Genomic DNA, 25939 nt, shown 5'->3' on the forward strand with positions numbered 1-25939 from the left:
CTGCAACTCAGCAAAAACTAGATTTAATGTCATACGGCAATTAGAATACATTTATATTAGACTTGACAGAATATCACACATTTCACAACAAACACACGCACACACACACGCACACACACACACACACACACACACACACACACACACACACAGAGATGGGTGGATTACCTACAAATTAGCATTACGGATTCCAAAAATACATGACAAAAATTGTAGTTAGTAATGTAGTCCATCACATTATAATCAGACTATTTTGATGAATTTCAGATGACTTTTAACCTAATTTATCACATTAATTTAATTAGGATAATATTGTAACATATTGATATTAACATTCAAAGACTAAGAAAATAAACTGTATTTGTTGTTTTTTGTATTTTATGTTTGTAACAACATAAAATGAATTAAGCATTACATTATTACCAGGTTTTCTAAACTGGGATTCATGAAGGAACTGCAGGGGTTTGAGAGCTTTTCAGTACTTTTATGTATAACATCAATCAAAATAAAACACTTACTATAAAATTAAATATTTGTTTAATTGCATAGGCACTTTAGAAAGGAACATTTAAAAGATAAAAAGGAAATAGGGGAATCAATCAATTATGAATAATGTATTGCTATTGTGTGAATATCAAGTAATCAATAAAAAAGTAACTGTGGTCTAACTACGAGTATTTCAAAGCATAATTTAATCTAATTATAAGTACTTCATTTTTGGAATACGATTACGCAAACCAGATTAAATGTAGGCAGTACGCACTAGGCAGTACGCACTAGGCAGTATGTAGTGTAGTGAGCGCGATGTTGACTGTGTAGGGAGCGCGCGAGAGTTTGTGACGCAGCCTGCGTCTGTTTCTCCGCCGAAGCTTCACTTCAGCACCGGGGAGATTCACATGGTGAGTTTGTTTCTCTGCTGCTTGATGATTGTTCTTCTGCTCGTGTCCTCTCTCACGAGTGCTGCGGTGTGTGTGCACGCGGTTATAATGTCAGCATTGATGAAACGGTGTAAATAAAGGTCAGTAAGTGACTATAAACTAGCGATAACTCTCAGAACTGCGCTGGTGTGCTGTAATAGTGAAGAAATACTGTGTGGTTTGATTAAACCGAGTCAAACTCATTCAGGAGCAGCCTGAACACTGACCCTAGAGGTCAAGGGTCAAGTCTCGGAAGTGTGTTAGTATACAGTCAAGCCAAGACACCTTTCTCACAGTTTATTCACTGAAAATGTGAATAAAATATGAGAATATCTCAGAACAAGTTAATCTTGATAATGTCTTTGATAGAAAGGTGTGTGATGGATTCAGATGTTAAATTTAAGTATTCAACTGATTACCAAGCAATGCTTCATCGTGTTCGGTCTGTGGTGTAGAAATGTTGCATTAGCAATTAAAGAAAAAACACTTAAGCGAAACATGGCTGAATAATTTGTAGGGGTATAATATGACACAGTTTAGGCTACTTAATTATGCTCTTTCACTTACATTAATGAACGATAGTGTCCTGCACCCACGAGTGAAACAAATCACCAAAGCTATCTGCTGTGTGAATGATTTCTGTGTGGACTGTTAGTGTCCTGTTTAAGTCATCCGTGTGAAACACTGTGTGTGTGTGAGTGTGTGTGTGTGTGTGTGTGTGAGTGTGTGTGCGCGTGTGTGTGTGTGTGTGTGTGAGTGTGTGAGAGAGAGAACTGCAGCTCGTTCTGTGTGTGTTACACGCTGGATCTCTTCTGTAACCTCAAGCAGCTCATGCTGTGTATGAAAGAGTCTCTTCTGCTCATCAGGGCGGCGTATGTTTGATCAAAATACAATCACATTAGTGAAATATTATTCTGATGTAAATCATCTGTTTTCTGTGTGAATCTGTGTTAAAGTGTAATGTATTTCTGTGATGCTCCGCTGTATTTTCAGCATCATTCCTCCAGTCTTCAGTGTCACATGATCTTCAGAAATCAGAATAATATGATAAATTACTGCTCAAGACACAATATTTTTGTGTAAACCATGATACATTTAATTTTTCAGGATCCACTGATGAATACAAAGTTCAAAAACAGAAATCTTTAATCTTTTTGTAGCAATGAAAGTATCTGTCAAATACAAATGTTCATTAATTTAGTGAAATTGTTTTACACTCAGTCAGTAAATGTCACAGAGGACTACATAGAAATAGCAAATAACACATTATAGTAACATTTCAGCATGGAAAAACTGGACTTTTACAACTTTAATTAGTATTTTTTACAGTGTAACATTATTTGTAAATTATTATATTAACAGTAGTGAGCTTAAAGTGCAAACATGCATTCAGAATTATGGCCAGCATCATTTGAAGGATGATTTATTCTGTGATGATCAGTTTATCGGAGCAGTTTCAGCTGGTGTTTCTGAGACGAGCTGCTGATGTGGCTGTTTCTCTGCTGGACTAATCTAAAACAGGGAGGATGCTGACATCAAATATCTCATCTATTTCCTCTCCATATTTTCTCCTTGTGATATGAATTATTCTGCTAGCTGATGAATCACCGAACAGCTTTTGTATTATCTGGAATGACCTCCCAATCTCAATACAGTCTTTACACATTTTCAAGAAACATCTAAAGACTCATCTTTTTCGCCTGCACTTAACCAACTAACACTAGCACTTTTCCTTTTCTTGTCTTTCTGTTTAAAAAAAAAGTGTTCTGTACTAGACTGAGACGGTCCTGACTGCTTCTGTTGTTCTCATCTGTGAGTCTCTTTGGATAAAAGCGTCTGCTAAATGATTAAATGTAGATTTATAAATGTAAATGAATATTCTCCTCATTTTTAGTGTTTTTATCTCTGTGTTGGTTTTTGTTGTGGTTGAACTGTTCTTTCTGACCCAGTGTTGTCTTGGTGTTTAGATGAAAACGTTTGCTGGAGGATTTACTCTCCAGCTGTGTTCACTCAGAAATAAAAGAGCTGAAGTAACTGTGAGATTTTGAAGTAGCTGAAATAGTATTTTCTTGTCGAATGTTGTCCAGTAATCCCTGTTTTATGTACAAATCTGAAAATCTTTTTTACAGTGTGTGGGCATTTATAGAAACAAGCTCAAATTCTCAGCTCTGAGTGAACTGATCATATAGAAATATACATATATCAACATAGATCTAGCGTATTCTTTCTTTGACTTAAATCACTTGGTTCCTCTTTTAGGGTTATTTTATAATCGCAATCTTTTTAGGGAGCATCTTGTAAAGTAAGTGTAGTGCATGCAGGACATCTGTGTGGGCGAGGAAGTGCAGTTTCTGATTTAACTCAGTAAAGTGTGAGCAGTATAGATATATAATGAGTCCAGTGTTGGTGTCCTTCACTCCTCGGTCTGTACTGGTTTGTTTCTGTGATGTTGTGTGTGTTCGCCACTCCTAACTTTGTTCAGTGTTCTTCAAAATATGTTGTTTTGTGTTAAAACAGAGAGGTTTGGTCTGATGTGATGATGACAGGGTGAAGGTTTTGTGTTGTGTTGTTGTTTCTGTGTTTAGTCGAACACACCCCGACACATCAGAACGTGTTCAGCTACCGTAAGAGCGCAGGAATGAAGCGGTGAACCACAGACGACACACACTCACTGCTAACTCAAACCGTGTGTGTGTGTGTGTGTGTGTGTCTTTGTAAAAGTTCACTGAGTGTGCGAGGGCATTTGTGTTAGTGTATGTGAGTGTGTGAGTGTACCTACTTGTTTGTTCGTTTTTTACTTTGTTTTGTTTGTTACTAAACCATATTTTGGGTTCAAATTTGTGTGCAAGTGTGTGTGTGTGTGTGTGTGTGTGTGCAAATGAAAATATAATCAGGGATGCACTGAAATTCTAATTCTTGTCCGAAGCCGAACCAAATGATACTCCGGGTTGAAGGCTAACTCACTTCAGCAATCCTGACTAGCCTGGACTGATCTGGTTCACAGCATCTGAAATGTTATTATCATTCTGAACACCCAGAGCAAAGTCTGTCGTCAAAGTATTTCTGTAGAACTGTCCTGCATTCATCTGTGACTGAATAACTGTGTTACGTCTGCACACTCTGAGACACAAGACCTTTATCACATTATTCTCCTACTGTCTCAGAGATATAGATATATATATATAGTGGCGGTTTATCAGGAAGGGATCCTTGTGATTTGATTGAATTAGAATAGAGAGTGCTAGAGTTAGAAGGTCAAATAAAGATGGAAGAGATGTGTTTTTATGTGACGTATTGTATTATGTTTTATCAAATGAAATGATGAGCAGCAGAGATGAAGCTCAGACAGTAGAGTCACGTTTGGACACAAGTGTGTTTCCTGGATTAGTCTTTGGTGAGAGAAGCTCAGTGAGGTGAACTGACGGAGAGACCCACCGCAGCGGAGCGGTGTGATCCGGATCACGGGAATCTCTTGGATCCGTCGGGTGGATTCACCACGGATGAGCTCTTATTTTCCTCTAGAACAGAAACAGTGCTGATGTGCATTTCAGCACAGTGTGAATATCGTTTACACAGAAATACACTACAAATAATTATTCTCTGAGTATTTTGGTCTTGTTTTCTGGTATGGCAGATATTTTTGCTCGTTTTAAACAAAAATTAACAACATTTGGATTTCTTTTCTTTTTTTTAAAGAAGATTAATATCTTAAATAATTTTACTTGTACACTTAATTCATCTTTATTCAAGATTTGTTTTATATTTATACTAGAAAACAAGACAAAAACACTAAGAGAATAATGTTTTGCAGTGTTTGTGGTTATTAATTTCTTCAGCAGACTCTCCAGCTGAAATCTGTGTGTGAGTGTGTGAGTGTGCGTGCGCGCGCGTGTGTGTGTGTGTGTATAGACGTGTCATTATAGGCTGGTCTTTCGCAGTTTCTGTGCTGAGCTGAAGTCCATCAGTGTTGATACTGAAAGTGTTTTTCCATCTGTGTGTGTGTGTGTGTGTGTGTGTGTGTGTGTGTGTTTTAGGCTGCAGTGGTCAGATGTCTGATGTCTGTCGGAGGAAATGATCCAGACTGGAGGAGAACCAGAACCAGTCAAACACACAGGTACAGGCAATTACACACACACACACACACACACACACACACACACACACACACACACACACACACACACACAGACTTTCTTTTATCTAGCTTAATAACTTATTTTTAAAACACTCGTGTGATTAATATGTAATCACATGTTTGATTAAAATGTCAGGTTTCTTCAATGTGTCATTAGTGTAAATAAGTCCGTCCTCTCTTACTGTCTTAAAGGGTCATCAACAGATGGGAAAACTCCTACAATGTCAAAAAACAAGTCCTGCAGCTTGTAAACAGGATTAAAGTTAGCGTTACTATAGCAAACTTTACTTACATTGTTATTATTTTTTTAAAGTAATTATGTCACAGTTCCTGTCATTCATGACTCCATTAAACAGTAAAGTGTCCATCAGCAGCTAGTGGGTCCAGTTTCTTTAAAACAGTCCTGTTTATCTCTCTTTCTCTAACACACACACACACACACACACTCACACACACCCCCACACACACACACGCACACATACACACACACACCCCCACACACACACACTCACACACACACACACACACTCACACTCACACACACACACGCACATACACGCGCGCACACACACACACACTCGCACACATACACACACCCCCCCCCCCACACACACACACACTCACACTCACACACACACACGCACACATACACCCCCCCCCCCCACACACACACGGTACAGTAATGAAGACGTTCAGACGCAGCTCTGTCTGTGTGTGTTGTGATGGAGGAGCGCTGCTCAAGTTCAGCATGTGCAGAAAACCTGCAGTTCTCCAGACATTTGTTATCCAGCAGCTTCAGCAGGATGAGCGCCAAACAGTGACACTGACACACACACACACACACACACACAAATGCTCAGGGTCGCAGTGATCTAAACGCTCAGATGAGTTCTGTGCCGCAGCGGGACAGGAGTTTTTCAGCTCATCCATCTGTGAACACGACATGATCTTCACGTGAGTCTCTGTGTGTGTGTGTGTGTGTGTGTGTTTGTGTGTACTTTGCTGTTGTTTTACTCTGAAATCTGAAAAGTGTAATTTTTCGTGTGTTTTGAATGTTTTTTGTGGCTTGCTGTGGTTCTAAATTAAGTTTGACTGTGAAGCACCTGTTGCAGTTAAAGGGTTACTCCCTTTACACATTTTGTCATTAATCACTTACCCCTATGTCTTTCCAAACCTGTAAATCTTTGTTAGTCTTCGGAACACAATTGAAGATATTTTGGATGAAAAGCTGGAGGCTTGAGACTGTCCCATAGACTGCCAAGTAAATAACAGTGTCAAGGTCCAGGAAAGGTATGAAAATTTGTCATCAAAATACTCCTGGCCACAAGGATGCGCTGTTTTATTTCAAAAGCTAATGCAGGTAGAAACAGCACATCCTGGTGGTAAGGAGGACGCAGAAGAGTATACACAGCACATGATATGGAGTGACACGGAGGAGACTGTTGACACAGGATTTATTGAATAAAGTTGTTATTTTTGTTTTCTTCGCTTACAAAAAGTTTTTCTGTTGCTTCATGTAACCAAGATTGCAGATGGAGTATTCTGACGACGACTTCACATACCTTTATGGAGCTTGACACTGTTATTTACTTGGCAGTCTATGGGACAGTCTCAAGACTCCAAGTTTTCATCCAAAATATCTTAAATTGTGTTCTGAAGATTTTTTCTGAAGTGTTTTTTTGAAGATTTTACGGGTTTGGAATGTCATGGGGATAAGTGATTAATGAAAAAATTTTAATTTATTGGTGGAGTAACCCTTTACTGCTTGTAGTGATGATGGTGATGATGTGTGTGTGTTTGTGTGTGAATCATCATGATAAAGCTCAGCTGGAGTCTCATATTTAACACCTTTTGTCTGTCATCTGTCTTTGGTCTATCTGTCTCTACATCTCTCTCTGTCATCTGTCTGTCGTCCATCTGTCTATTTGTCATCTGTTTGTCTGTCTCTCCATCTGTCTGTCTGTCATCTGTCAGTCATCTGTCTGTCGTCCATCTGTCTATTTGTCATCTGTTTGTCTGTCTCTCCATCTGTCTGTCTGTCATCTGTCAGTCATCTGTCTGTCGTCCATCTGTCTATGTATCATCTGTTTGTCTGTCTGTCCATCTGTCTATTTGTCATCTCTCTGTCTTGTCTCTCCATCTGTCTGTTTGTCATCTGTCTATCTCTCCATCTGTCTGATTGTCATCTATCTGTCTCTCCATTTGTCTGTCTGTCTTTCCATCTGTCTGTCGTCTGTCTGTCATCTGTCTGTCGTCCATCTGTCTGTCTCTTCATCTGTCTGCCCTTCTGTCTGTCTGTCTGTCTGTCTATCTCTCCATCTGTATGTCGTCCATCTGTCTGTCTGTCTATCGTCTGTCTGTCGTCTGTCTGTCATCCATCTGTCTGTCTATCGTCTGTCTGTCGTCTGTCTGTCTATCTGTCTGTCATCTGTCAGTCATCCATATGTCTGTCTGTCTGTCTGTCATCTGTCTGTCTGTCGTCCATCTATCTGTTGTCTGTCGGTTTGTCATCTGTCTGTCGTCTGTGACGTCTGTCTGTCATCCATCTGTCTGTCCGTCGCCTGTCTGTCTGTCTGTCTGTCTGTCTGTCTGTCTGTCTGTCTGTCTGTCATCCATCTGTCTGTCGTCTGTCTGTCTGTCTGTAATCTGTCTGTCATCTGTCTGTCGTCCATCTGTCTATTTGTCATCTGTTCGTCTGTCTCTACATCTGTCTGTCTTCCTTCTCTCTGTCGTCCATCTGTCTGTCGTCTGTCTGTCATCTGCCTGTCATCTGTCTGTTGTCCTTCTGTCGGTCTGTCGTCCATCTGTCTGTCTGTCTGTCTGTCTGTCTGTCTGTCATCCATCTGTCTGTCATCTGTCTGTCTGTCTGTAATCTGTCTGTCATCTGTCTGTCGTCTATCTGTCTGTCATCTGTCTGTCGTCTGTCTGTCGTCTGTCTGTCGTCCATCTCTCTGTCGTCTGTCTGTCGTCCATCCGTCTGTCTCTCCATCTGTCTGTCATCTGTCTGTCGTCCATCTGTCTGTCGTCTGTCTGTCGTCCATCTGTCTGTCGTCCATCTGTCTGTCGTCTGTCTGTCGTCCATCCGTCTGTCTCTCCATCTGTCTGTCATCTGTCTGTCGTCTGTCTGTCTGTCATCTGTCTGTTTGTCACCTATCCATCTGTCTCTCCATCTGTCTGTCATCTGTCTGTCATCTGTCTGTCGTCTGTCTGTCGTCCATCTGTCTGTCGTCTGTCTGTCGTCCATCTGTCTGTCATCTGTCTGTCGTCCATCCGTCTGTCTCTCCATCTGTCTGTCATCTGTCTGTCGTCTGTCTGTCGTCCATCTGTCTGTCGTCTGTCTGTCGTCCATCCGTCTGTCTCTCCATCTGTCTGTCATCTGTCTATCATCTGTCTGCCGTCTGTCTGTCGTCCCATGTCTGTCGTCTGTCTGTCTGTCATCTGTCTGTTTGTCTGTCATCTGTTTGTCGTCCATCTGTCTATGTATCATCTGTTTGTCTGTCTGTCCATCTGTCTATTTGTCATCTGTCTGTCTGTCTCTCCATTTGTCCGTCTTTCTGTTTGTCTTTCCATCTGTCTGTCATCCATCTGTCTCTCTCTCCATCTGTCTGTCTCTCCATTTATCTGTCTGTCGTCTGTCTGTCTGTCTCACTATCTGTCATCTGTCTCTCTGTCATCTGTTTATCTTTCTCTCTTTCCATCTGTCATCTTTCTCTCTCTGTCTGTCTCTCTATCTGTCTCTCATCTGTCTGTCTCTCATCTGTCTCTCTCTAATCTGTCTGTCTGTATCTCTGTCCTTCTGTCTATCTGTCTTTCTGTCTCGATCTGTTTCTCCATGTGTCTGTCTGTCTGTGGAGAGACAGCACTCTGTTTTCCATGAGAATGCAGGAATGCTGCTCTCTTTGCTTGTGATTTCCTGTAGCGTGACAGAACTGTGTTAGTGAGTGTGTGTATGCGAGCGTGTGTGTGTGTGTTCAGTGTGTGTGTTTATCAGGGCGTCTCTCCTGTGTTCACTGATTTCTTCACACTGTAACGTGTCTCACTGTGACTTCCTCAAAGCAACTGATGTTACTCAAGAGAATCAGAGGAACACACACACACACACAAACACTTGATCTGTGCTGTTAAGAGGTTTCAGTTAGTTCTGCTAGTTAAAAAGCGGTGTGTGTGTGTGTGTGTTCAGTGTTGTGTGTGTTTGTGTGTGCTGTTGGTCACTATGATCAGTTTGTGTTGTGATCGAGTGTGTTTGACCCTTGTGTTCGTAGTGCATTAAGGGTGTGTGACAGATGAGCACACCTGAGGAGAGTGTGAGAGGTCAGATCTTCATCTGTCCGTCTGTCTGTAACACACATCTGTATCCTGTCTCTCCATCTTACACACATCCAGAAAAACATCATTGTTTCAGTTCAGCTTATCTCTGCTCTCCCAAATATCCTGTTTCTTCGAGCAGCGCGTCCAGAAGCAATAGAAAGCTCTTCCTCCTGCAGGCTGACTTCACTTCCAGCTTTAGCACAATCTCATCCGCTCCGAACCGCGCTCTGCAGAACCCCGCACACACACACACACACACACACACACACACACGGCAGCGGCGCGAGGACGGCCGTCGTGCTCCAGCATGGCCAGCACCATCAAGGTAAGAGCGGCTCCTCAAACACTCGTTTCTGGAGAGCTCCATCTTCTGAGAGTGTGTGTGGAACTTCGCTCTGTGTGGAGACTCTAAGGTCAAATCTGTGGCTGATTTCATAAACTGCTTTGACTAGTCGTACAACTTAGTCAACTGATCATAACTGTTACAGGGTTTCTGCGGGTCTTACAAAGTATTAATTCACTCTTTTCACAAATTAATGCCTTAAAATGTCTTAAATGAGAGCAGAAAGTCTTAAAGTCTTAAAGCATTAACTGCGAAAAAATGTTTCTCTTCCTCAGTATTTGTGTCTTGTTTTCCAGTGCAGATATCTAAACATCCTTTAATCAGGACACATTAGATGCAAAATCTTGTTTTCTGAGTAACCGAACAAATTCAAGTGAGTTTATGATTAAAACAAAAACAATATCTTTCAGTGGGGAATGAAAACTTATTTTCACTTTGAATTAAGTAGATTTTTCTGAGCCTTTTGGCAGAAATTTGTTCTTTTTTTTGTTTGTTTTATCCATAAATTCAAAAACAAGACTTCATATGCTGATCTTGCATCTCCAGTAAATGTATCTTGATTTAAGGAACTTTAGACATCTGCACTGGAAAACAAGACAGATCTCTCTCTCTTTTTTTTTAAGGCATGTTCAAAAGGTAAATGTTATTTCCATATTCTAGTGTTTGTGAGCAGAGCTATCCGATCTCAAAGCTTTAGGTAAGTGAATTACAAAGGAACGGAGATCTGTTGTATTTGAAAAAAATGTAAAGTGTTGCAAATATATGACAATCAGATTTAGAGACCATATTGATGTATTGTGTTCCCTTCAATTTATTCTTAACTTTTTATTGACTTTGTCTGGAGAAGTTTACCTTCACCAACCCTGCAGAAACCCTGTTTTATTCAGTTAGACCCGAGAAGGGAGAGTTAGACTGGTTAAATGCTAGTTAAGTTGGACTAGCTTTTTATGACTTTTTCACTGATTCTTGAGTCATGACACAAAACACGTCCAGCAATTGTAACGTGCTCATATTCTGATCATAAGTGCTCAGATAATTTTGGTGTTTAAATGTGAATATTGAGATCCCGGTGAATGTACATGGATAGAGGAAAACAATGAATTGTTTTATTTGTTCATATAACTGTTTTTAAAAGTTACCTAACCCTGTTTTATAAAGCGTAACATCCTCACTGATTGTTGTGTTTGATTTAATACGGTAACTAACTGATTCAGTGTATTAGACAGTTAAAATGATTACAAATTCAGGTTTTCATCACCACTCTCAGATGACTATTGAATAATATTTCATTGATGTTTTATATTTGTTGACAAATTGTTGGTCACATCTGAAAGTGTAATCTGTCTGCTAACATGACAATGCTTTGAAATGTTAAAAACAACTTAATTCCTGTTAAAGATAAAGTTAAAGTTATATTACACAGTCCAAGGTAAAAAGCACATTTTGATAAAAAAAAGAGTAAAGTTGTGAGGTTGAATCGAAGCATAGCTCACTGGCTCTACACATTAGATATATAAATTAAGTTTCATTTGTCTGAGCACAGTATTTATTTATGGCACCCTTTTGTCCTGCGTCTCACGAATCAGTGATTTATGATTGCAGAGTTTAAAGTTTCAGTGGAATATTTGATCCTCTTCAGTTTATTTATTTTGCGTCTGCTTCAATTCAGCTCTACTTCACAGTGTTTTATCGTTTCTCGTGTGGATAAAAGCGTCTGCTGAATGAAGTATCGAGACTGTTCCTCCGGTTAAAGCTGACCTGTGATGCTTCGTTTAATCAGGAATAGTTTGTCACACACTTTAGTTCTCGTACCATGAGACACTTCCATTCAAGAGCATCACTACAAACGTTATCAGTTCAGTTAAACTTTAGAAAAACAAAGACATGAAGGTTTCTGTACGGATCTCTAAGGGATAGTTGATCTGAAAATGATCATTGTGTCAGTATTTACTGAAAAAAAGAAGATATTTAGATATTTTTTTTTTTTTTTCATACATTTAAAGTCAGTTTTGCTCAAATGTTGTTTGGTTCCTGATGTTCTTCAGAATCGTTTTTATTTCCATTGCTCCACTGAAGAAGAAAAGCCGAACAGGTTTGAAACATGACGAGGAGAGTAATCTTTAAGATCCACCGGGTCACGCATGTAAACACGCGTGTCTGACTGTAGAGATGTCTGAACATGGAGTCGGTGGAGAGATGATTCGCACAGATGTGCTGAGAATGTGAAACTCATCAGATGCTGATCTCTGCTGTCGTCTCTGCTTCTCTTCATGTTTCATTCAACTTTTATTAGAAAGTCAGATTTGAGTATCTTGAGTCTAAACAACAAACGCTTCTGTCGGTTCACATACAGTGAACACTTATAATATTAATATGAATCATTCTGAACATTTATCAAGTCATTCCTCACAGAAATAATTGCTGAGTCCGAACAGGTTTCCTAAACTCTCCTGCCGTCTGTCAGTCAAGCAGATAGTCCCGCCCCCAACCAGCGATATTTTAGTATCAAGATATTAGAATTTTTGTCAGAATTCTGATTTAGATAAGAATAAGAATAGTTTATGGATATATGCACACAGTTGTTTAAAACATAAAGCTCCTGTGAACATTACTGCACAAGACTGAAAGTAACTGCAGAGAGATGTTGAAAAATTCACAAAAGCAAACTTTTTCCTGTTAGCATTTGTGTTTGTGAACACAGTATTACACACAATTAAAGACACAGATCCAGCTTGTGTAGTTGTGTAGATGTGAGGAGTTACTGATGAAGTATTGTGGCTTTCTGATCGCTCATGTTTGAAAAAGGAAGTCAAGATACTTCCTGTTAGATTTGTGTGTGTTACAGAGAGAATTGTGTGTTGTGTTTTGAAATAAGTAAGAGAATCATTTTTACAGGGTATATAATATATATTTGTATAATATTTCAACTAAGGAACATGTTTTTAATGGTTTCAGACTAGTTTTAGTTAACTATGATAACTCTTTTCACTCAAACTCTTTGAACATCGTGAACAATCACACTCTTGGTCTCTGTGGAGGGTGGAGCGTTGTATTTGCGTTGCTCTGAGGTTAATTTCGTGTCGCTCCCGCGGCGTTAACGATGGGCGTCTTCCTCGCTTCATTAGAGGCTCTCACAAATGCAGATGGATGAGCTTTTTCCTCTTTTCCATTCCCAGCCCCTGTTATCCCGTGCTGTCAGGAATGCAGGAAATGCTAGCAGAGCACTTCCTGTCTGTGGCTACATGTGTGAATGACCCAAACGCTGATTTCTCGTCGTGTAAACCCATACAAGTCTGCTTTCATTCGCTAGAACAGGGGTCTCCAACCGTATTTCACTTGGGAGCTACTTTTTATAAATGAAAGCGGCTGAGAGCTACACTTAAATCTCTTTAATAATCTATCAGTCCAAACGGTTGTACACAGCATTGTTCAAATGTGCAGGAAATATTAAAAAGAACCGATACACACACTGAAATAATTTTACCAAAAGCCAACAAATAAAATTAGCAGCACTATGCTCTTTTTATTTGTCTAAACAGTGAAATAAAACATTTAAAAAAAAAATCATGACCAGATTTTAAACTAACAGAAATATTCATAACGTGTTATCTACTGACATGTACTAAAAGTTGTGACCATTTTTTATAATAAAATTATAACATGTCAGCCTTGAAAACTTTTTTATAAAAGGATGAGTCAGAATGATCAATTAAATTTGACCTGCTCCATAAACAGTTCTACATAAGCTAATGTAAAAATCTCCACTCTTCTTACTACATTAGAGGCTATATGCCATCGACCGGTGAAAGGGTTAGCCGGGTCTAACTCAGAAGAGCAAGCACAGGATTATAACTCTGATTGGATTATTCTGAAAGAAGGAAGTCACATACACTCAGAAGATAGACCTCCAGTGTTTTGGAGAACCCTGCTCTAGAACATCTCTTTCATTCACTTTTCTGTGTTTATCACTGCTGTTCTTTCTATCGAGGCGTGCAGACTGTCAATCACTGCAGTGCTTCCCTCTGATTGGCTGAGAGCGTGTGGTGGGCGGGGCATTGTGTGTGTTATGGGCGTGTTCATATCTGCTGGAACGCAGGAGTTGTGAGTGTGTTATCTTGATGAAGCTGATGTTGACTGTGAGTTGGTGTGTGTGTGTGTGGTGTGCTGGAGTGTGTTTCTCTCTCAGGTTAAGGTTCCTCTGACCGGTTTGCTCACTAATGGGCTTCACAGCTCTGTTATCAGCGGCCTGCAGATTCATCTGGTTTCCGACATCACTTCCTTTTCCTGCAGCTGATCCCAGATCTGCGCTCCTCATGAATTCATCTGAGTTTAACTCTATAAAGCTCCTGTTTCATGAATGTCTAAGATCTCTAAATGATTAACACGATCAGTCTGCTCATGTCTTCTGTCTCTGATGGATAGTTCAGAGTGTTTGATCCAGTAAATTCTCTTCTGGTGTAACTGTACAAGCGTCCAGCTTCAGCTCGACTCAGATCTCTCCTGATTGAGCTGCTGAGTTGCAAAAACAGAGAAACGCCGAACATTATCAGGAAGGCTATTCCAGAGTTTGGGAGCCAAATGTGAGAAAGCTCTACCTCCTTTAGTGGACTTTGCTATCCTAGGAACGACCAAAAGTCCAGTGTTTTGTGACCTTTGGGTGCGTGATGGGTCTTTTTTAAATTGCTTTTATGGACTGTCAGTAATATTCTACTGTGTTGTACTGTAATGAGTATTTCATGATTTATAATTTTTACTTTGTATTGCATTTATTGTTGTTTTGTATTTTATTAGTTTGTAGCGCTTTGGGTTCTAGAAAAGCGCATTATAAATAAAATGTAATATTATTATTACTTAAAAATCCCATATTAATGTCTTATTTATTTTGGAAGACCTTAATCTAAATGTTTAAACTACTTTACTAAGAATGAACAAGCAGTAATTAGGAGTATTTTGAAGCAAAAGTCATAGTTAATAGTTAGTTATTAGTAAGAATCGAACCCTAATCTAAAGTGTGACCAGAATAATTTATGTATTTACTTGAGGAATCAAAATAACCCTGTCCTTGTACCATTAATTTAAAAATCGAGGTTGATATAGGATTTAAAAAGTAATAAGTAATTAAATACTTTTTTTAAGAGCGTAATTTGTACAGTAATCTAATTAGACTATTGAAGATGTAATTAGTAACTAGTAAATAATTACATTTTTAGAGAAATTAACCCAACACTGGCTGTAATCCACTACAAGCTCACATTTAGACTCGCCTCCATTGTAGATAGCCACGCCCACATCTCAACAGCCAATCAACAACTGATGGATATAACCAAGGACTACATTTCTGATCTTTTTGGCAGTAACTCTCAGCTCAGAAACACAAACTCTGTGTGTGTGTGTGTGTGTGTGTGTGTGTGTGTGTCCTGTAGGAGGCGCTGTCGGTGGTGAGTGAGGATCAGTCTTTATACGAGTGTTCGTACGGAGTGTCTCAGTATAAGACGGACATGACGGCGTCCGCCGCCGGTGAATACGGCCCAAACAAACTCAGTCCCAGAGTGCATCAGCAGGACTGGCTGGCTCCGCCCCCTGGACGCATCACTGTGAAGCTGGAGTGTGCCGCGGGATCCAGGTGAGACACGCCCCCAGAGCAGGAGAGAGGTCAGACCGGGGTCACACAGAGGGATAATCAGAGATGGATCACATATGCCTTAACTCTTTCTCTGCCAGCATGTTTGAAAAAAGTTGCCAGCCACTGACAGCGTTTTTGCTTATTTTGACTAAAATCTCATGGCCTCCAGAATAATAACCAAACACATTACAGCCATGAAGTCTCTGAATTTCCATCAGAGTTGTGGATCACTCAGTCACTGTTTACGGATCACTTAGGAATGAATGAGGAATGCCTTAAGATGAATCCTGTCGCAAAAAGTCAGTAACTTCTTTTATAAAACAGCATTTTTTCATGCTAAACTCTAAAAATAGTTCAATCCAGAAGTATTGTTTATTGTAAAACATGTTGAAGATTCGCTGATAGACAATTTTCTGACCTCCTGAATGTTTCTGTGTGCGCAGCATGATATCAGATCTCTGTCAGTGTAGAAAAAAGGCTCAGAAAATCTGTTAATCAAATATAGATTTCATCTGAACACTTCTTCACAGCATGCTTTGAAAAGTGTGTGTGTGTGTGTATCTGTGTCTCTGTGTGTGTGTGTGTGTGTGTGTGTGTGTGTGTGTGTGTGTGTTGGGGGGTTATGGCACAGCTCTGGTTGATACAGACACACAGAAGCGCTCTGGATCTGGTCTGTGTTGCTCCTCTGAAGTCGTCAGGACATGTGGCTCTGTGCCGTCTCTCCACTATCAGATCATCAGATTGATTCGATGGAAAGATGATGATCCAGTGATCTTCTGCCCAGAACACTCATTGATCATCATAATGTGTTCCTCACCAGATGGAAACCAGCTTCAGTTCTCAACAAATAGAAGAAAATCAGACATCAGAGACACTGCTCTTTTAGTGTCACTGAGATACTGTGATCGTCTTTATTATTTTCTGTTTCCTTTTTTTATATTAGTTAAACATTTAGTAGATTTTGGTATTTTTGTCACTTTTTTATTAGTTTATATATATATATATACAGTACAGACCAAAAGTTTGGACACACTTCTCATTCAAAGAGTTTTCTTTATTTTCATGACTATGAAGATTGTAGAGTCACACTGAAGGCATCAAGGGCTATTTGAGCAAGAAGGAGAGTGATGATGACCTGGCCTCCACAGTCACCGGACCTGAACCCAATCCAGATGGTTTAGGGGTGAGCTGGACCACAGACAGAAGGAAAAAGGGCCAACAAGTGCTAAGCATCTCTCGGGGAACTCCTTCAAGACTGTTGAAGACCATTTCAGGAGACTACCTCTTGAAGCTCATCAAGAGAACGCCAAGAGTGTGCAAAGCAGTAATCAAAGCAAAAGAAGAACCTACAATATGACATATTTTCAGTTGTTTCACACTTTTTTGTTATGTATATAACTCCATATATAATTCCACATGTGTTAATTCATAGTTTTGATGCCTTCAGTGTGAATCTACACTTTTCATAGTCATGAAAATAAAGAAAACTCTTTGAATGAGAAGGTGTGTCCAAACTTTTGGTCTGTACTGTGTGTTTATTATTTTTTTATATATATATTATTTCATCTAGTATTGTTTGTGCTTTAGTTTAGGGCAGACACTGTGTTTGGCTGTAGTCTCTGTGTTGAAGTGACTGATGAAGGTGATGTGAAGCAGCTGGGGTCAGTGTGTGAGCTTCTCTGCTGTCGTTGCTCCTGCATCAGCAGCGCTGGCCGTGTTTGACAGATGCGTGCCAGTTTAGCAGCTCTTTCCATCTCCACGAGCCCAACAGTTGGTCGACACATGAGCGAATGCGTATGAAGCCTCTGGGCTGTTGATGTGACACATTCCAGCCGAATCCCTCACATCTGTCCTCATGAAGAAGAGTAAAGAAACGCTCTGGACAGATCGAGTGTTAGCATCATCTGCCCACGCTCCTCCGGCGTTCACCTTCTGTCTTTCTTTCAGTTCATTCAGCTGAACACTGTAACAAAGACTTGGTTTGGGGTCAGTAAGATGTGTTTGAAAGTCTCTCCTGCTCACTGAGACTACATTTATTTGATCAAAAATACAGAAAATATTGTAAAATAATCAGTGTTGGGGTAGTTACTCAAAAAATGTATTTAGTTACTAGTTACTTCTGTAAATTGTAATGAGATTACTTTGCTAGTTACTGCATTTGAAAAGTAACTTCACTACTTAATACTTTACTTTACTTTTTTAAAGTTTTTTTTTTCCAAATCCCGTTTTCTGTTTTAATTTTTCTTGCTTCCATTTTTTTTCTCAACTCCTTTTTAATGGTTAAATTTAAATGTATTAATCAAAAAGCATGTCTAATTAATTTAAATCATAACACTTATACATTTTCACAGCAATTTATTAAAAGTTTTTTTTAAATGACATGTTTAGGGCCCTATAAAATGTTTTATTTTTTCTTCACCATGATTGATTTTTATAGCATGTGTAATTATTTAAATGCATAGAAACAACTTCATTTATTACATTTTTCTTAAAATAGCCTTATGAAATGTTTTTTTTCCCTTCAGAAATTCTGGTTATCAAATGAAGGCATAAAACATTCATTTTGATTTTCTTTTAAATATTGAAAATTAATTTTTTGGTAAACAAAAGGGGATTTTAAAAATAAAACATGGAAGAAATGATAAGCAGGAGATGCTTTAAAGCGCGAGGTTTCCCCGGTAACAGCTGTAAACAAAGCAGTGCTGAAAACATTTTATTTTTATTTTTAAAGGATTCACAGATGAATAGAAAGTTAAAAAAACAACATTTATTGGAAATAGAAATCTTATGGAGCATTAGAGGTGTCTTTTCTGGCACTTTATCAATTTAATGCATCTTCTAATTTCTTAGACATATCCTACTGACCCAAAACTTTTGAATGGTAGTTTATACTTGTTTTGTATTGTGTGTGTGTGTGTAAGCTAGAGTGTTGTAGTGTGTGTTGTAGTGTGTGTGTGTGTGCGTGCGTGTGTGTATTGTATTGTATTGTGTGTGTGAGACCATATGTCCCCACAGGAAAGTAAATGATGTGAAAGTGTAAGAATGGAAACAGGTTTTCTGCAGTGTAGAGTTAAGTGACAGAAAATATAGTTTAGTCAGTATAACAGTAATATAAGGCTATGTAAAGTCCCCACAATTCACAGAAACAAACGTGTGTGTGTGTGTGTGTGTGTGTATGTGTGTGTGTGTGTGTGTGCAGGTCCTCTCCTGATGTGTGTTCTGTGGTGAAGGGGAAGGGTTCTCCAGTGATGTACAGCAGCTCTATGGAGCCGAACACGTGGAGCAGCGAGCGCAGAGTGATCGTTCCTGCAGGTGACTCATCACAGCTGTGTGTGCTTCATCATTCTGTCTAACTTCCTGCTGAGCTGCTGATGCTCACCAACAACATCCTGTTTCCCGCTCATGCAGCAGGACCATAGACGTGTGTGCTTACACTGATTCACAACTTTAATCTGTCAACTAGTGGATTTATGAGTAGAGTACACTATGAACTGGACACACGCTGAACTGTAATTAGAATTATTAGAATTATAATTCTATTATCATTTACTCTCCCTCGTGTTGTTCCAAACCTGAGTGAACTGCTTTCAAAAGAAAGTCAAACCAAACTCAGTAAATTAAAAAATGTAACTAATTAATCACACATGTTTTTCTGAAATTAATCACAATTAATTACAGTTATTTTCACCTAACATTAAAGTTTTTTAAATATAAATTTATATTGCAATAATCTAGGAACAACATAAAGGCATTTAGGGCCCTATTTTAATGATCTGAAACGCAAGTGTCAAAGCGCGAAGCGCAAGTAAGTTTGTGGGCGGGTCTCGGCGCTGTTGCTATTTTCCCGGCGGGATAAATGGCTCTTGCGCCCGGCGCAAATCTAAAATGGGTTGGTCTGAAGTAGCTTCATTATTCATAGGTGTGGTTTGGGCGTAACGTGAAATAAACCAATCAGAGCGTCATCCAACATTCCCTTTAAAAGCAGGTGCGCAAGCTCCATTATGGATTGCTATTATTATGGCGTATTTACCAGGCGCACGCCAGGAGCGGTTCACAGTCGAGGAGACTGATGTTCTTGTAAGAGCAGTGAAAGACAGAGAAGTTGTGTTGTATGGGGATGGGAGAAACCCACCCAAAATACACCACAATGATTTCCGTCATCTCATGTGTTAAGATTTTTTTAGTGTAACAATTTATGATTGTCAAAAATAACTGTTGCATCTGTGTAGATTACATGAGCAAAGTGTATGCGCGTTGTGCACGCTTTACATTATGGTCAAGCATGCGCCCTTAAAATAGCATAATGAACAACGCGCAACGCGCCACTGACTTTAGACTAGGTTTTTTCTGGTCAGTGGCGCAATTGTTTAATGGAACAGCAAAATAGCACCAGGGATTGTTGGCGCCGGAACACGCCTCCTTTTTTGCGCTGAACCGCCCAGGGAGCGCAAGTTCATTCACTAGTTTAGCGACGTGCTTCTGTGGAGGGAAAAGCGCGCTTTGCGCGGGTGCAAAATAGGAATGACACATGCGTCGGTGTACAAAGTCAATTGCGCTGGGTGCAAGATAGGGCCCTAAGTGTCACCATCTTATACGCCTGCAGGCGAGGATCACTGATACCAGTGCTGCAGGTGTCCCTATCAAATAAATTAATTAAATGAATTTAACTTAAAACAGTCTTCACATCAATCCATTATAATAAATGTCATATTTACCTGTGCCCTTCAGCAAGCAGGAAATATACAGAAATTGAATAAAACTAAATTCTAAATTAAAAATATTTCAATCCCTAAAGCTAAGTTATTGATTTCCTCTTCTTGATGAACAGACATCACATCCGCTGGTTATTATTCTGTTCGGCTGCTAATACTCTAAGAGCTGACGCTGCTCAACATGACGGGGATCTGACACGCATCCTAATGTCTCATAATCTTTTATATGTTATTGCACTTTAATATGAAATTATACACAAATTATACACAACACTCTTTACAAAGAATGTGAAAAGAGTGTGTAAAGAGTGTAAAGAGTGTTTAAAGAGTGTTTAAAGAGTGTTTAAAGAGTGTTTAAAGAGTGTAAAGAGAGTGTAAAGAGTGTTTAAAGAGAGTGTATAAAGAGAGTGTAAAGAATGTTTAAAGAGAGTGTAAAGAGTGTTTAAAGAGAGTGTAAAGAGTGTTTAAAGAGAGTGTATAAAGAGAGTGTAAAGAATGTTTAAAGAGAGTGTAAAGAGTGTATAAAGAGAGTGTAAAGAGTGTAAAGAGTGTTTAAAGAGAGTGTAAAGAGAGTGTAAAGAATGTTTAAAGAGAGTGTAAAGAGTGTTTAAAGAGAGTGTATAAAGAGAGTGTAAAGAGTGTTTAAAGAGAGTGTATAAAAAGAGTGTAAAGAGAGTGTAAAGAGTGTGTAAAGAGAGTGTAAAGAGTGTAAAGAGAGTGTAAAGAGTGTTTAAAGAGAGTGTAAAGAGAGTGTTTAAAGAGAGTGTAAAGAGTGTGTAAATAGAGTGTAAAGAGTGTTTAAAGAGAGTGTAAAGAGTGTATAAAGAGAGTGTAAAGAGAGTTGTAAAGAGTGTTTAAAGAGAGTGTAAAGAGAGTGTTTAAAGAGAGTGTAAAGAGTGTGTAAATAGAGTGTAAAGAGTGTTTAAAGAGAGTGTAAAGAGTGTAAAGAGAGTTTAAAGAGTGTGTAAAGAGAGTGTAAAGAGAGTTGTAAAGAGAGTTGTAAAGAGAGTTGTAAAGAGTGTGTAAAGAGAGTGTAAAGAGAGTTTAAAGAGTGTGTAAAGAGTGTGTAAAGAGTGTGTAAAGAGTGTGTAAAGAGTGTGTAAAGAGAGTGTAAAGAGTGTGTAAAGAGAGTGTAAAGAGTGTGTAAAGAGAGTGTAAAGAGAGTGTAAAGAGTGTGTAAAGAGTGTGTAAAGAGTGTGTAAAGAGAGTGTAAAGAGTGTGTAAAGAGAGTGTAAAGAGAGTGTAAAGAGTGTGTAAATAGAGTGTAAAGAGTGTTTAAAGAGAGTGTAAAGAGTGTAAAGAGAGTTTAAAGAGTGTGTAAAGAGAGTGTAAAGAGAGTTGTAAAGAGAGTTGTAAAGAGAGTTGTAAAGAGTGTGTAAAGAGTGTGTAAAGAGTGTGTAAAGAGTGTGTAAAGAGAGTGTAAAGAGAGTGTAAAGAGTGTGTAAAGAGAGTGTAAAGAGAGTGTAAAGAGTGTGTAAAGAGTGTGTAAAGAGTGTGTAAAGAGTGTGCTGTGTGCAGATCCGAGCCTGTGGTCAGCGGATCATGTTCGTCAGTGGCTGGAGTGGGCCGTGAAGGAGTATGGGCTTCCTGAGGTGGACCTGTCTCTGTTCCACAGCATCGACGGGAAGGAGCTCTGCAAGATGAGCAAAGACGACGTCCAGCGTCTGACCAGCAGCTACACAGCTGACATCCTGCTGTCTCACCTGCACTACCTCAGAGAGAGTGAGTCACATGACCTCTAACATGCAGTAATAATCTACTTCCTCTGTCTGCCTGAATACTGGCTTCAGCTGTTTAATGCACAGGTAGTTCAGTGTCAGTGTAATCAGCGTTCTATATTAATGCACTGCTTTTATTCAGAGAGAGAGAGAGCGCACACAGAAACATTCAGGAGCACAGAAACTAATTCACACACAGCTGTCATCTCACTCTTTCTCTCTCGAGTGATAATTAATTCATCTTTGAGTCTGATCTGAAGCAGACAGAAGTTTAGTACTAACGAACTGTGACTAATAAAAATAACCCTCATTTTTACACTAATATTGAGCTGCAAACAGCATTAACAGCTTTAACTCTTTAGTGCTTGGAGTGACCATGGTATAACCAGGATAATGCACAGCAAGCCGTGTTATAACCAGGTCAATCCAGGTCATGCTTCTCCCTAAAGGAGAATATTTATAAAATATTATATAAAATATTTGTATTTTAGTTTCCTTTTTTAAATATATTTGTGACACATAACCAGTCATAAGGGTCAGTTTATTGAAATTGAGATGTATACATCATCTGAAGCTGAATAAATGATCTCTCCAGTGATGTGTGGTTTGTTCGGAGGACAATATTTGTCTGAGATACAACTATCTGAAAATCTGGAATCTGAGGGAGCAAAAAAATCGAAATATTGAGAAAATCATCTTTAAAGTTGTTCAGATGAAGTTCTTAGCAATGCATATTACTAATCAAACATGAAGTTTTAATATATTTACAGTAGGAGATTTACTAAATATCTTCATGAACATGATCTTTACTTAATATCCTGATGATTTTTGTCATAAAAGAGAAACATATTGTTGTCTATTGCTACAAATATACAAAATATATATTTTTCAAGCCAGCTTTATGAATGATATTTTGGAAGAAATCTTAAGAAATGTTTTGCATTGTGACATTATTGAAACAGAATGCTCATGAAGCTTCAATTCGTGTTGTATCATGTACAGTGTTAGATATGCATGAGATGAGAGAGAGAGACTCGAACACTGTTTTTATCTGCCTGTCTGCTGTCACACACACACACACACATATGCATCCACCCTTCAGTCTTCATCCGTCTCTCTTTCAGTCAGCATCGTGTTGCAGGATGTTTGTCGAATTGTTTGATTCTCTTTATTTTTCACGTGTCATGGATGTTTTGTTTCTCAGCTCCGCTTCCTCACTTGACCTCAGATGATGTTGACAAAGCCTTGCAAAACTCCCCGCGGTTAATGCATGCTCGCAATACAGGTAAGCAGCCCTGTGGCCCCGCCCTGACTCCGCCCCTGGCCCCGCCCACACCGCTTACACACACTCTGTCTGAGGTGCATGTGCTGCTGATGCTGAATGAGCTCAGACTGTCAGGCGTCGCTCACACTGATCTGTGTCTCAGGAGGAGCCAGCTTCATCTTCCCAAACGCCTCCGTCTTCCCTCCAGACGCCAGCAGAGCAGACAGCAGTCTCCACGGCCGGCGCTCCGGATGGAGTCAGCCGGCGTCTGCAGCTAAAGGTCGGTCAGAAACACATGTGCTGCACACGTTACGCCGCTGATGCTCACCATTAACCTGAACATGTGTGTTCATTAGTTCCTCAGAGTCCTGCTGCCATCATGAGCAAAACCCAAGAGCAGAGAGTCCAGCTAGGTGAGAGCATCACTCACAAACAGGAGTTTCACGTCTTGATTTTAGTAATGTCAAGCGATTAATCGCGATTAATCGCATCCAGAATACACGATTAATCGGTTGTCAGCATATTTTATTATTCTATAAATCAGCTGAAGTGCATCTCTAGGATGGTCTCTCATGTCAGTTTGTCATCTTCTTCTCAGATCCGTATCAGATTTTAGGGCCGACGAGCAGCAGACTGGCCAATCCAGGTGAGAAATTTATTTGTGAAGTGCTTTCCCACGCATGGCGTCATTACAAAACCTTATGATGTTAATATTTATATACTATCTTAATATCTTCACGCATTATAGTTGCAATAATTCTAGTGCTAATTTTCCCTGTTTAGTGAATCTGTCCCTGAATGGACAGTCCTAGTGGTGATATAGTTGAGGTGTGTGTGTGTGTGTGTGTGTGTGTGCTTCAGGTTCGGGTCAGATCCAGCTGTGGCAGTTCCTCCTGGAGCTTCTCTCCGACAGCTCGAACTCGTCCTGCATCACGTGGGAAGGAACCAACGGCGAGTTCAAGATGACGGATCCGGACGAGGTGGCTCGGCGCTGGGGCGAGAGGAAGAGCAAGCCCAACATGAACTACGACAAGCTGAGCCGAGCCCTGCGCTACTACTACGACAAGAACATCATGACCAAAGTGCACGGCAAACGCTACGCCTACAAGTTCGACTTCCACGGCATCGCTCAGGCCCTGCAGCCGCATCCGCCCGAGTCCTCCATCTACAAGTACCCAGCCGAGCTGTCCTACATGAGCTCGTACCCGCAGAAGATGAGCTTCGTGTCTCCACACACTCCGGCCATGAGCGTCTCCTCGCCGGGCTTCTTCAGCGCTCCGGGTCCGTACTGGAGCGCTCCGGTGCCGGGACTCTACAGCGGCCCTCGACACCCCCCCGCACACATGCCCTCGCACCTGGGCTCCTACTACTAGAGTCCCACCACATCTCCAGAACACACCTGACTGGAGAGAGAACATCCACCACCCGCTCGCGGAGCCTGGAGTTTAGCAGGAGTGTGAAAGTGTTAATGATTAGTAATATGCATTGCTAAGAACTTCATCTGAACAACTTTAAAGATGATTTTCTCAATATTTCGATTTTTTTGCTCCCTCAGATTCCAGATTTTCAAATAGTTGTATCTCAGACAAACATTGTCCTCCGAACAAACCACACATCACTGGAGAGATCATTTTTTATGATGTATGTATGAATCTCAGTTTCAAGAAACCGACCCTGATGACTGGTGCAGGGTCACGTATGTTCATGTGTGCCTTAATGTACAAACATATCAGAGAGAGTTCAGAAGGTCTGAGAGAGAGAGAGAGAGAGAGAGAGAGGAAGACAGGACTGAGGTGTGAGAGAGGAGGAAGAATTGTGGCCGTTCACGTGAAGGATGATAATGTAAGGCTGGTTCAACGGTTAATCACGATTATTGTGCTCCAAAAATATAATCACTTATTTGCAGTTTCATATGAGCACAGACCAGCAAGGTTTGCTTGCAGATTTCATCAATACAGATCGTGTTAAAGCATCTTTACAGTATTAAACAGGAAAATAGTGTCAATAATACAGAAGGACAAGAGTAAACGCTCGGTTCTCCTCGGTCACAGACTGGCTGTGTTACACAGAATATCTGAATAGAGATCACTGAGAGAGCACATGAGCATGGCTGCTAGTTTGGGAGTAAATTACATTAACCACTAGGATTGCAGAATTGTTTTACTGCAGAATTGGGCTACTTTTACATTAGTGTAGTCTGTGGGTTAAAGTGATCTCCCCGAAACACTATTTGGACAGAAACTGGGGGGAAAAACGTGATTGGGCTAGTTCTGATTAGCAATGAGGGTTTTTCCCACCGCAGACCTGGCAACCTTGTAAACCGCTGGGATTGATTTTAAAGGGATACTCCACCGTGTTTTCATATTAAACTATGTTTTTCCCTTACCTAAGACGAGTTGATACATACCTCTCTCGTCTCAGTGCGTGCACTCGATCGCTTTGGCGCGCGGTGACACTTTGAAAGCACTTAGCTTAGTCCATTCACTCAATATGGGCCAAGCAGAGAAGCTATCAAACACCTCCACCTTTTCCCGATTTAAATACAGTTAATATTTTCACTAGAGGGAGCGGGGACGGTGAGAGGATTTTTCACGAGTGAAGATATTACTGCGCCAAGACGAAGTGCTTACAAGCACTTGCCATGGTATTCCGCCACACAATACAGTTATCCATTTTACACGCTTAGAAAAGCACAACGTTTTGTTTTGTGTTACCGTCCTAGGTCGAGTTACACTACGCGAGTAACTGTATTTAAATTCACCCGTATTGAGTGAATGGACTAAGCTAAGTGCTTTCAAAGTGTCACCGCGCGCCAAAGCGATCGAGTGCACGCACTGAGACGAGAGAGGTATGTATCAACTCGTCTTAGGTAAGGGAAAAACATAGTTTAATATGAAAACACGGTGGAGTATCCCTTTA

At 40.0% G+C, this 25939-nt stretch overlaps 1 protein-coding gene across 4 annotated transcripts; it reads left to right on the plus strand.

Annotated features, from left to right (window-relative positions):
• Positions 1-825: 825 nt before the first annotated feature.
• On the plus strand, positions 826-25419 carry LOC113110133 (transcriptional regulator Erg-like). Of its 4 annotated transcripts, XM_026274152.1 has the most exons (10): positions 826-899; positions 4952-5031; positions 15127-15326; positions 18526-18638; positions 21557-21760; positions 22961-23041; positions 23184-23300; positions 23377-23433; positions 23619-23666; positions 23882-25418. In XM_026274152.1, the coding sequence occupies exons 3-10, from the start codon at positions 15202-15204 to the stop codon at positions 24391-24393; spliced, it is 1257 nt and encodes a 418-aa protein (XP_026129937.1). In that variant the 5' UTR covers positions 826-899; positions 4952-5031; positions 15127-15201; the 3' UTR covers positions 24394-25418. The 4 variants fall into 4 exon arrangements, with proteins under 4 accessions (XP_026129937.1, XP_026129938.1, XP_026129935.1 ...); XM_026274153.1 differs by lacking the exons at positions 826-899; positions 4952-5031 and adding an exon at positions 5901-6006; XM_026274151.1 differs by lacking the exons at positions 826-899; positions 4952-5031 and adding an exon at positions 9552-9685.
• Positions 25420-25939: the final 520 nt, after the last annotated feature.

The sequence above is a fragment of the Carassius auratus genome, chromosome 10 (genome assembly GCF_003368295.1).
Source record: "Carassius auratus strain Wakin chromosome 10, ASM336829v1, whole genome shotgun sequence".
In the NCBI taxonomy this organism is placed as follows: Eukaryota; Metazoa; Chordata; class Actinopteri; order Cypriniformes; family Cyprinidae; genus Carassius; species Carassius auratus.